The sequence below is a fragment of the Meriones unguiculatus genome, chromosome 3 (assembly GCF_030254825.1).
Source record: "Meriones unguiculatus strain TT.TT164.6M chromosome 3, Bangor_MerUng_6.1, whole genome shotgun sequence".
NCBI lineage: Eukaryota > Metazoa > Chordata > Mammalia > Rodentia > Muridae > Meriones > Meriones unguiculatus.
The window spans coordinates 28,535,740-28,547,906 of record NC_083351.1 but is presented as its reverse complement, the minus strand read 5'-3'; the positions used below and the strand labels follow the sequence as shown (position 1 = coordinate 28,547,906).

Sequence of the window (12,167 nt, the reverse complement as noted above, 5' to 3'; positions counted from 1 at the left end):
ATCTGGAGAAATTTGGAGTCCGATGGGATCCCTAAAATCCCAGGACGTGGAAGACAGAGGCAGGAGTTTGAGGCCAGGCTGAGCTACATAGTGAGATCCTATTGCAAAAACTTTAAAAAAAAAAAAAAAAAAAAAAAAGGAAAGGAAAGGAGGAAAGAAAACATTTGGAAATGTGAATTAGTAGCACTTCTCAATGTAGATCAAGGCAGAGAATTGTCTGGTAGCTGTCCTGCCTGTCCATGAGCCAGGCTCAAAGCATGTTCCATATCATAGCCTTGACTCAATATTCTTCTCCTACTCATTCATTCATTCATTCATTCATTCATTCTTTGTAGCCTTAGGTTGTTTATGTATTTGAGACTACGTAGCCTTGGCTGGCCTGAAATCAGTGTGTAGACCAGGCTGGCCTCAAGTTCCCAGAGACTGCCTTTCTTGGCTGGGATTAAAATATGTACTGCCGCAACAGGCTACTTTCACATTTATTAACTGACCATTTGGGACCATTTTGCTACTTCATTGGTATTTTGTTTACTAAGTGGAAGTCTTTTGAATTCTTCCCTGGCCTAATTAAAAAGTAACTTATTAGTATAAACAAAACTTGAAAGATTTACAACCAACCCTGAGGACGTTGATGTCCAGACTGCGGTCCATGTATTTCTTCTTCTCGTATTTATCTCGAATAAATCCTTCAACAGCTCTGCAAACACTTATTAAGGATGAATTAAAAAAGTGTCTCCATCAGTGGGAATTAAAAGATCAATCTGTCCCCTGTGGCAATGCGCTCCTCTTTCCTTCCTGCCTGGTTTCTCCCGCAGGACTCCTGTTTCTTCATATACAGCTCCCCTGACCAAAACCTTGAAAGCACTCCTTCAAGGTTACTGAAGGCAATCACCATTTCCTGATTTCCCTAGAGTGATAACAACAGCTCGTAGGATCCACCTTCACTGAAGGCATCAGCATCTGTGGCTGCTGTAGCATGTCAGAAAGAATTCAATAATTTGTTTTATGGCCCTTGACCAACAGATTTCAAAGGCACCTAAAAGCCTCTCAAAAGTAAATTTAGGCCCTTCTGCCAGACTGATTGACAGGTCTCTTTCATGTTAACAGGTCTCACCAACACCCACCAGAATCAAACCCTAAAAAGCTAGTCTGCAAAGTTCTTGGGAAATACTGCCTTCAAATGGGCTTGTTCTGTATTTCTCAGCCTCTGCTGAGGGAATGGAGGAAGAACAACAGTTTATTGGTCAAAAATGGTCAATACTTTCATACAAGATATTTTAAAAAGCAATGCCAGTTTTGCCAACTGCCAGGCTTCAACAGAGCACAGTGAGCCATTCTTTTCATCAAACAATAGTTTCAGAGATTCAGAAACTACTGGAGTTGTCTCTATGGAAGAATTCACAGTGAAGTCACTGCAGCCCTAATTCCAGAGCTTTCCCTGTGTGATGTTACGTGACAATCCAAACATCAGCACACAAGTACTTTTTTTGTTTTGATTGCAGGAAAGATAAAAACCAAAGTCTTTGACTATCCATGCAGAGATGACCCAGTCTTAAGCCTTGGAGGTCCCCTGGTTCTCCCCAAACATTACAACTGTACTCAGCAACCACTTCAGAAAGGATACGGGTCTATCTGAGGCCGCCGAAAGGTCTCCGGAAGGTGGGCTTCGTAGAGTCGGTTTGCTTTTCCATTCCCCATCTCCTGCATGCACTGCAAAAAAAGAGAACGCAGAGACAGGAAGTCGGCCTGGGAAGTGCATCTGCATCACCCGTGCTCCCACTGTGCAGAGGGAGAGCTGGCCTCAGAGAATGGGAGAACCAAGGTTTAAACTTGTGCACTCTGTTCTCCCAACATTTGGTTCCCACGACTTTTCCTTTTCCATAGGTTACTTTAATAGTTTTTCTTTTTTTCTATGTGTGTGGGTGTCTTTCTGGCGTATATGTCTGTCTGTGTACCAGGTGTGCCTGAGAAGGCCAGAAAAGGGCATCTGATCCCCTGGGACTGGATTTACAGACAGTTGCAGCCATCATGGCAGTGCTGAGAACTGAACCTTGGTTTTCTGGTTTTGTTCCTTTGTTTTAAATAGCTGCCTACATCTAAAACTACAAATGTTATTATTTGAGAATGCTAAAGGTCCTAGGTGGCCATAGTCTTGATAGAATAATAATTGTATCTAACAGGAAGACACACCTGTAACAGCAGTACTTGGAAGGCAGAAGAGTTAGCTCAGTTTGTCTCAAAAGAACAAAAAGAACACTTTGCTGGGTGTGGTGGCACATGCTTTTAATTCCAGCAACCCAGAAGGTAAAAAAAAAAAAAAAAAAAAAGGAGATCACTGTGAGTTCCAGGACAGCCAGGGGTAGCCACCCCATGAGACCCTGTCCCAGATTAATAAGTAAAATAAAAAATAAAATTTGACAAATGTGTTTGACAACTAAATTTCCCTCTTATTTTTTTTCCTTACCTTCATGACCAGTCTGGTGTTTACCTGGAACTATTCTTACATGGGAAGAAGAGAAGCTGGCTATTGGCTATGCTCATACCTGAATCTGTTCTTGCGTCCACTGGTCGAGGTTCACTGATTTTACCCTGGATATATGCACCCCCAGATTCCTGTGGATTCCAGCACATCGAATGCAGATAAACACGCCAATGTTCCATGAGGCCCATCGTGGCCCTGTGAAGATAGACAGGACAATCAAGTACAAATTAACAGAATGGCCCAGCCCACCTGTGCTCCTTAGATTATCAAGCAACATTTCTGCTAAAACCAAATGAGAGAGATTTTACTGTAACAACCTTTTTATTGGCTTTATTCATTCCCGTGGATCAATGTTTGATTTGCAGCTTAAACTCTGAGTGTACAGTACAGTAGACAACAGTCACACCATGGTGTGATCACTACTGCCATTCCAGAACTGCTTTATCACTCAAATCCCAAACCTCCTAGCAGGCACTCTCCCCCCTCCCTACTGACCCTTTGCTCCCGGTCCCTGGCAATCAGTCACAGATCTATTTTCTGCCCAGGATTTGCCAGTTTCAGACATCTTCTATGTCTACTATGCAACACGCAGACCCAGGACTGGATTTGAGTGTCTAATCAGTGCTAAAAGACAGGTTACAGCACTTTGTTACGTGTATGAAGAAAACCTTAGCAGAGTGTTGGAAACACAGTGAAGTCTCTCTAGCTGGGCACCTTACACCAACAGTGGCAGGCACTGCGAAGGTGAGGGGCCTGGATCCAGCTTTCTTCCTAGGAAAAAGGATATGCAACGTTGCAGGCCAGCTAGGCTCATGCTGAAACTGAAAACGCTGTTATCCTCTCCTCTCCTCTCCTCCAGTTATAAAATATGCATTCACATTAACCTTACAAGATCCTCTCCCCTGGGCTGACGTCCCTATTTTACCCAACTACAGAAATCTCGAGATCCAGAACTGCCAAATAATGTAATTACTTGAGTGCTTATTGGTACAGAGAGAAACCCCACATGTGAATTTTAGAAAACTGTTACAGAGTTTCCCATGCCCTGACAGTTCTCTTCACCCTAATATCTCTGGAAAGTCCCCCAATTCCTTCTCATAATTTTATATGGGAAAAAAAGGGACTTTTATATGACAACTGCCGAAGACTGAACGAAAAATCTGACACAGTCCTTTCTCCATCATCCCTCAGAAACTGATGGCATAAAAACCACAGTGTCAAAACCAGAGGTTGCAGTAAAGTGTCGCCAATACTGCTGGCTCTACAGGTATTAGCAGGACCTGTGCTTGGAATAAGACTCCCACTCTCTGGGAAACAGACAGTTAATTGTACAGCCTGTGGATTTTGACAGCACTTTTGTTTATTTTTAAATATAATCTCAGGAATTCTTTTTTTGTGTGTGTGTTTTTTTGAGACAGGGTTTCTCTGTGCAGTCCTGGCTGGTCTGGAACTTGTTTTGTAGACCAGGCTGGCCTCTTGACAGCAGTCTTAATGAACAAATGTTAGAGTCCTGCGGGAACTCTTAGAATCCATAATTATTATTATTAGAAAGATACATTTTGATTCAGGAAAAGTTCATTATGGCAGAACACAAAAGCACAGAAGGTACAAGTCCTCCTAGTCACCACCAGGAGGTGCTCTCTGCTTGGATTTTATTGGTATTCTTGTCATAGGTTCAGGTGTATTTTCTAAAAGATCTTCAGTCTCTCCAGACCCTAACAAGTGCATAGTCTCTCACTGACTAACAGACACACAGTGACTCATATACTTGTTTCTGGTAGTGGGGTAACATACAGATACAAAATGCAAGAGCTAAACCAGAGTGAATGAGGTCACTCATGGTGCCAAAGTCCTCTGTGAACAGTTCTCAGAACTGCCATAGAATCTTTTAAGATTTTAAATGGGACCAAATATCAATATTTCATGCTTCTTTGGCATTTTTCCTGTGTTCTAGATTCTAAAGTCTTGAAATCAAGATAGCTAAGATGGGGCTGGTGAGACAGCGCAGCAGGTAAAGGACTTGCCACCGGAGGCTAGTGACAATCCCCAGTACAATCCCCAGACGCCACACAGTGGAAGGGAGGAACGACCTCTCCACCATACAAAGGCACCCACCCCGCCACTCACAGAGTAAATAAACAAACATAGTAAAAATGTTTGGAAAGGAGTTAGCTATGGACTGTTAGGCTACCTGCTCCCTGGGTCTAAGTGGAGAGAAAGCAGTTTCCACTGGCACCACTGTGGGATTTCTCCCGTCTTCCAGTCCGCACACTGCAAAGTGCCCCAGAACAGAACTGCAGGCAACTCTCTTAACAAGCAGCCAGCTGACGCCCTCTCTTCCTCCCCCACACCCACAGTCTGCCCACCCACATTTTCCAAGGGAAGTAGGGACACTTGCCGTTTCTACCTGTCTTTCCCTCCCTCCCTTCCTGCACCTGAGTTGGAATCAGTGACCTCATGTACTCCAGGCAGGAGCTCAAGCACTGCCCTACAACCTGGGTTCCCCTTCAGTTTTCAGCAACTAGACTTAACTGGTCACCAGCTGCATAATTCAAAAAAGACCGTGCTACTGGGGACAGGACAAAAGTTACTTATGGGCTAGGAGTGGAGGTAAGTGGCAAAACCTTTGCTAGACTTTGGGTTCGGGCCTCAACACTCTTCCCCAACTTACGTGGCTGAAGCTATAGGAAAATGGTATAGTTAGTAAAAGTACAATCTGTGAAATCAGAAAAGACTAAGGTTGAAAGCAACTCAATCAGTGATTACCCATATGACCTTCAGAGACTTATACTTCCCAGGTCTCAGTTTCCCCATCTACAAAAATGTGTTTAATAATATCCACCTCCTGTTCCCCATCTATAAAAATGTGTTTATAATATCTCCCTCCGATTACACCTCAAAGGAGTAACGGTAAATAATAACGGCACATAAGAGCTTGGTACAGAATGAGGCTTCTAGAACACATTTCCCATTCAGCTCCACTCAAGGGATAGTCCGCGGGTTCACACATGTATTCCAACACTGCACAATGCTACAGAATGCTAGGAGTTTGTGGTTTATTCTGCTTTTTTCCGCTTCGAGACAACATCACAATAGCCCTGGTAGGCTTCAGACTTGTAACGATCCTCCTCCGTTTCTGCAGTGTTGTAGGCATATACAAAACCTGGCTTCCTCCACCCCCTTCATTTTTAAATAAAATTTATTGTATGTGTTTTATGATATTCACAGCATTGCAAAATACATGAAAATGGTTACTACAGTGGAATGGACTCAGTTTCAATGTTCTAAGAAACGCAAAATTTCAAAGAGCCTTATCTCCTCCAGCGTTGTCTAAAATTATCACCTAAACCCCATCTTTGTCCTTGTGCCAGTATGTGACCCCGCTCACACACGGTCGGTCCACACTGCTAGCCTGGATGGCGGTGCTCAGACTCCGGTGTTTGACACCACTGCTGCAAAGCCAGGTTGCTCGCATGTGGTGCCGCTGCAGCAGTCCACTGTGCGCTGATCATGGCATGGGGAAAACACAAAGACATCATCCTGCAGTTAAGCATGGTAAGAGGTGACCTAAAGTAATGTTCTCAACAGTTTTGAAAGCAAAGCAGTGAAAGGTGACATAAACACACAATGATTATGAGCCCAAGAACAAGGTTGTGGCTGCTGAGCACATTCAACAGGAAGTAAGGCACAGGCTCCGGATGTACGGAACAACACCTAAAACTGACATGGAGTGACTCTGTAATGAAGAACACGTGAAAATGAAGGAGGCACGTAGATCTGGTCAATCAATTAAAAAAAAAAAAATCAAGTGTAAAAGTATCCACCCAGCATGGTAAAATCTGGGCTTATACCGAGACTACACGCATTCTGATAGCTTAGGGCTGGTGGCTCCGCATGTGAAACGGAAAGCTTGCAAGCAACGTCCAGCTTCTGTTCCACTGCCACAGCCCCGCTGCAACTTGCCTTGTTACCAACAGGTGTAAGAGGAGCAAGAACCTCTTCATCTGCCTTCTAAGCCCTCTTCAGTGTACTCAGAACCTTCTAGAATCTATCAATTTCTTTTTAAAAAAGAGTTATTTATCTTCATTTTATGTGTATGAGAGTTTTGCCTGCATGTACTTAAGTTTACTGTGTGTGTGCTTGCTGGTACCTGTGGAGGCCAGAGGAGGGTGCCCTATGCCCTGGAACCCATGTTAGGGATGGCTGTAATCCACCATGTGGGTGCTGGGCACTAAACCCCAGTCCTCTGCAAAAGCAGTAAGTGCTCCTAACCACTAACTCATTTCTCCAGTCCCCCTCCCCTTTTTAAAGACAGGGTGTCTGTGTTACCACAAATAGTCTTAAGCTCACTGTGTAGTTAAGGATGCTCCCTACGTGCTGGAATTACAGTGTGCACATCACACCAGGTTTTATTTGGTACTGCGTGTGCATCGCACCAGGCCTTTGTGACTGCTGGGCAAGCACTCTATTAACTGAACTACATCTTTGGTCCCAGAAGCTGTCCATTTCTTCCTAGACCGTCTCATCTCTCACCTGCAAGCAATCATTCCCTCAGCATTACTTATGGACTACTTAGGCATAGGTGTTGGGGATACAAAGGCAGAGTGTTTTTTGCAGTCCTGGGCATTGAACTAGCACCTCTGATAGGCTAGACAAATGTTCTATCTTTAAGCTATACCACCAGATCAATAACTAATTGGCCTCCAGACTCCCACCAGAAAAATGTCTAAAATACAAGTCTGTACAGGTCAGACTTCTGACTATAGTCTTCCATGGGGTTTCCTACACAGAAGTAATAATGTAAACTGGTGTGAATTTCATGCACGCACATGCGGGCACACAGAGAGAGAGAGAAAGAAAGAGAGAGAGAGAGAGGGAAAGAGAATTAAAAATAATAAAAAAGAACAAAATTATTAACATAGTCTCCATAGGCCTTTTAACTTACTCTTGTTTTGTTATTTTTTGAGACAGATCTTGTTACACAGGCCTTGCTGGCCTGGTACTTGCTATGTAACCCAGGCTGGCTTTGAGATTATGGCATTCCTCCTGCCTAGGCTTCTTAAATCCTGAGATTAGAGGTATGTACTGAATACCTGGCCTCCAAGGTCTTGTGTGTCTACCCATGCCTAGACACAACCCCAGCTTCCCTTCATGTCCTCAGGGCACCAGCCTGTCCACCTCAAGGCTTGGTACATGCTGTTGCAGAGCCTAAAAGGCTTTTTCTCCATCCTCCATGTAGCCTAGCCAACATCCACACACATCATGCTGTTTACATAAAATGTTTTCTGTTTAGTGTTTGGGGTACAGCTCAGTGGCAGAGTGCCTGCCTCAGAGCTGTGAGGCCCACAGTGCCTTGGTTATGAATCTGCACCAGTTCATAGTCCTTCTGTCTTTTCTTTTTCATCTTACATTTCATTATGGGAAACGTCACCACATAAAAGCGGTGTATAGTTAAACACCAGCTTCAGCCATTCCTACCCACATCCCCCATCCACAAACCTAATATTAAATACAATTAAAACAGTAGTGTTTTTAAGTGCTGTGAGCTTGATCCTTTGTGTTTTCTAACTCATGCTGCGCTTGGTTGTTATGTACTTATGTCTGTGATTGTTCCACATTTCTTCCTGCTAACCTGTAGGTGTCGTAGGAGTTGATGGCGCTGTCATTCTTAGGGCACAGCAGAGAGGCAGAATGTTTTTAATGTTCATTTAAAGGTAAAGAAATCCTTTGTACTCCTCTCCCTGCCACCTATAGAAATGCCTCAAGGGAAGAGCAGGTAGGATACATGAGTATGTTAAAAATGTTCATTATCGTCAGACATGCAGGCACATACCTGTAACCCAGCACATGAATTCGGGGTCAGCCTGAGTTACATAGTGAGACCAGTCTCACCTATGCCCACCTCAAAAAGTTTACTATTGCACTTTCTATTTATTTATTTATGATTTAAAAAAATAGGGTTCTCACTTTGGCCCAGATTGTACTGAACTCACAGGGACACTCCTGTCTCAGCCTCTCAAGGACCGGCACCATAGGTATGAGCCACTGTACCTGGCTTAGTGTTGCTTTCTAAAAACTAAAACATATATTGGTAGACTACGTAAAGGAATTATGAAATTTTTAGCTCCCCATTTGATACAGAAATAGTTCTATGTGGTGGTGCACACTTTTAATCCCAGCACTGAGGCAGAAGTATGTGGTTCTCTGGAAGTACAAGGCTGGCCTGGTCTATACAGTTCAAGGTGAGAGCTACATTTGACCCTATCTCAAAAACAAAAACAAAGAAAAAAAGAGAACTACTTTTATGATATATTGACTATTAAAATTCAGTATTAAAACAGCACACATGAATCTATTCTAATATTGCTTAAAAGTAAATATATGGCTATCCTGGAAAGAAAGAGACCAAAGAATTAAAAATTAGTTTTTTTTGAATTATTGGTTTAAAATTTAAAGCACAAGCCTGAACAAAGGTCAGACAGGTAGAGACATGTCCAACCACCTGTGGGGAGGAACCAGCCTTACTGCATTTTTTTTCCTGCCCACTAGAGATCCAGTTACTAGGAAACCAGCCCAGATTGCCCCTCTCCTCTAGGACAGCCAAACAAGGGAAGCCAGACCATTAATGGCTTGGGGGCATTCCTATAGCAAATCAATTCAAAATGCAACATCCCCTTTTGTGTTTCAACCAATAGACACTTGCCAAGCAGGAATTCCCTTGCCTGGGAGGGTCTGGAATCTTTAAATCAACCACCTATCCTGAGCACGAGGCTCTGGGCTCCCAACCGCTGCATAGGTGATGGTGTGGGCCCAAGCTAGCTTGTAATAAAAAGATCCTCATGTGTTTTGCAACAGACTTGACTCCTGGTGGCCTTCTGGGGTCTCGGGAATTGGACACAACAAAAGGTGTCTAAAGTATAAACTAAATCACTAAATACTAAAAGTTATCTCTGAGAAGTTGGGATTAGAATTATTTTCTTAAATTTGGCCTATCTTTTTTGCTGCCTATCAGTGAAGGGCGTAGTAGTTTCCAACATGCCAAGCAGTCACAGGAGAGGGATGAGCTCACTCTGACAAGCCATCAAAGCACTTCACCCATGAGCAGATGGGTTGTAGCACACTCTGGGAAGAACTGTCTAACAAGCAAGGTGGTGTGAAAACAAATGCAGCGTGACCAGAAACAGTGAAGTCCCACCAGGGGCACAGGCTGGACAGTCAGCTCTCCAGAATGACGGCGAATGAGCCGGTGTGGTAAAGTCAGTCAACAGTGAACAGTGGGGCTTCACATCCTGTCCACTGCTATAGCTCTAGCAGATGATTTGGAGGTGATTTTTTTCCCCTGGTGATGAGAATTGCAGTTTGAGTGCCATGAATGCTAGGCCAGGGCTCTACCACTGAGCTATATTCCTAGCACTGTAGGTGAATTTTTGGGGGGAAGAGGGAGTCCTTTCCTGTGCTCGTTCCTTTCTTGTCACTATGACACCGTTTGTCATTGTTTGTCAAGAACATAACATTCTAGGGAGGAATGATTTATTCTGGCTCTCGGGTTCAGGTTTAGCCCATGACGGTGGAGAGAGAGACGGCAAGTTCACATCACGGCGGTTAGGAAGGAGAGACGGAAGCCTGCACTGGCGAGAGTCCATCCTGTCTGAGCCCACAGCCTCCGGACGGCGCTTCCCTCGTGCAGGGTCCCCCTCCTCAGTCAGCCTTCTGTAAGCTTTACTAATCTCCTCAACAGCCATGCAGACCAGACAGGATTACCTTCATGCTTCCTGACTAGTCAATGGCTTTAAAAATGCCAAGTGACGGTGCAGACTGGCTCGGCAGGTAAAGGCACTTGTTGCTAAGTCTGATGAGGAACTTACATGATAGAAGACAGCTAACTTCTAGTTGTCTTCTACCTCCACATGTGTGCCATGGCTTGTGTGCACATGCATGTGCAGTGTGTGTGTGTGTGTAAATGAAAATGCCAAACAAGATAATCAAATTATGCACATTTTAATTCTTAATGAAGCTAAAACAGTCAAATTCAGTTCATGAGCCTGGATCTGCACTGAAAACTGGTTTAAATGTGCTAATGTCTTGGTTTGTTTTTGTTACCTTGATACAAATCTAGACATATCTGGGAAGTGGGATCCTCAATTGAGAAAATGCCGCAATAAGACTGGCCTGTAGGTAAGACTATGGGACATTTTCTTGATTATTGGTTGATGTGGGAATTTAAGTAGAGTTATGTTGACCAGCTTGTTTTTATTTATTCAGAAAACCATCCATCTAGTTCCCTATTCCAAAATAATAGTAAGCAGTAACTTCTGTAAACACAAGCAGTTTAAGGAACCATGAGACTAAAACAGGACTTGCTCAACAAGCTCTTTCTCTGAATGAGCACCCCCCAGTTCCTCTGGGCCATCTTGCAAGAATGTTTCTGTCAGACAGGGACATGGTCAACGTGCATGCACAAAGTCAAGAAAAGAGCAGACACCAAACTTCCTAAGTGTCTGAGACAGAGAAAATGGAAACACTTCTGAGGTCACTTAAGGGAAGGCGTATTACACTACACCAAAGAGTTAAAAAGTCAGAGGTGCAGAGGCTGGACAGATGGCTCAGCAGTTAAGAGCACTGGCTGTTCTTCTAGAGGACTCAGGTTCAGCTCCAGGAGATCTGACACCTTCATACATGCATATAAGCAGACAAAACACCAATACTCATAAAATAAAAATAAATAATAAATCATTATTTTAAAAAAAGGTCAGAATTACAAAGAACCTTGAATGCCACTAAGCTTCCCACTGGATACAGAAGACCTTTTGGGTCAGTGGTTTTCAACCTGTGGGTCATTACCTCTTCGGGGGCCGGAAGACCCTTTCATAGGAGTCACATATCAGATATCCTGAATATCAGATATTTTTTTAAGATCATCAGATATTTACATTACAATTTATAACAGCAGCAACACTGCAGTTACGAAGCAGCAACAGAATAATTCTATGGCTAGAGGTCACCATAAAATGAGGAACATGAGGAACTGTATTAAAGGGCCTCAGCATTAGGAAGGCTGAGAGTCACTGCTTCGGGTGCTAACCTGGCTCTCAAGCGGTGAGTTAGGCCCCATCTCAAAGGGTAGCTGGCTCTATTGTCTGATGGCACAGACTATTGCAGAGGGCTTGCTCTGGGTGGATTCCGTTCATCTGTCTGGACCACTTCCCTCTCCCAGAGCAAGCTTGCCCTTCACTCCTCCTAGGTTTACATGAAATATTCGAGACAAAGGTGGAGGCTAGGAGATGCTAGCAGAGGACAGCAGTGCTTCTTATGGTCAACCAAAATACAAGCCAGCTGAGTCAGCTTAATCAAGGTGATCAGTCAAGAACAGACGCGGCAGTGGAAGTGCTACGACCTCAGTGGAGGTGCAAAGCAACCTCACCTCTCCCAGGTGACCAGGAAAAGGAGGTTAGTGAAACAGAACACTGCTGAGTACTCACTGATGAAATGACAGTCAATATAAACCTATGCCTATACCTGCAGCCAACAAGGCTTTTCTCAAAACACATGAAAACTTTTAATATCAAGAAATCAATTGAGGTCTTGGGCAAGAAAAGGAGGATCCATAGTCTTTCTCAAGTGGTGGCCTTGCTCACACACTGTGAAGCTCCCCAGTCTTTCCTCAGCTCCAGGCAAGGGAGGGCCA

The 12,167-nt window shown here is 43.7% G+C and overlaps 1 protein-coding gene across 2 annotated transcripts in view; it reads right to left on the bottom strand.

The window, feature by feature from the left end:
- The window catches only part of Smap2 (small ArfGAP2), a 46,303-nt gene that overhangs the window by 12,346 nt on the left and 21,790 nt on the right, over nucleotides 1–12,167 (bottom strand). For both annotated transcript variants that reach the window (XM_021639476.2, XM_060379657.1), the window contains exons 2-4: nucleotides 2,544–2,677; nucleotides 1,625–1,710; nucleotides 619–697 (exon numbers count right to left, since the gene is read on the bottom strand). In XM_021639476.2, the coding sequence (XP_021495151.1) occupies nucleotides 619–697; nucleotides 1,625–1,710; nucleotides 2,544–2,677 (299 nt within the window). The remainder of the gene's footprint in view (nucleotides 1–618; nucleotides 698–1,624; nucleotides 1,711–2,543; nucleotides 2,678–12,167) is intronic.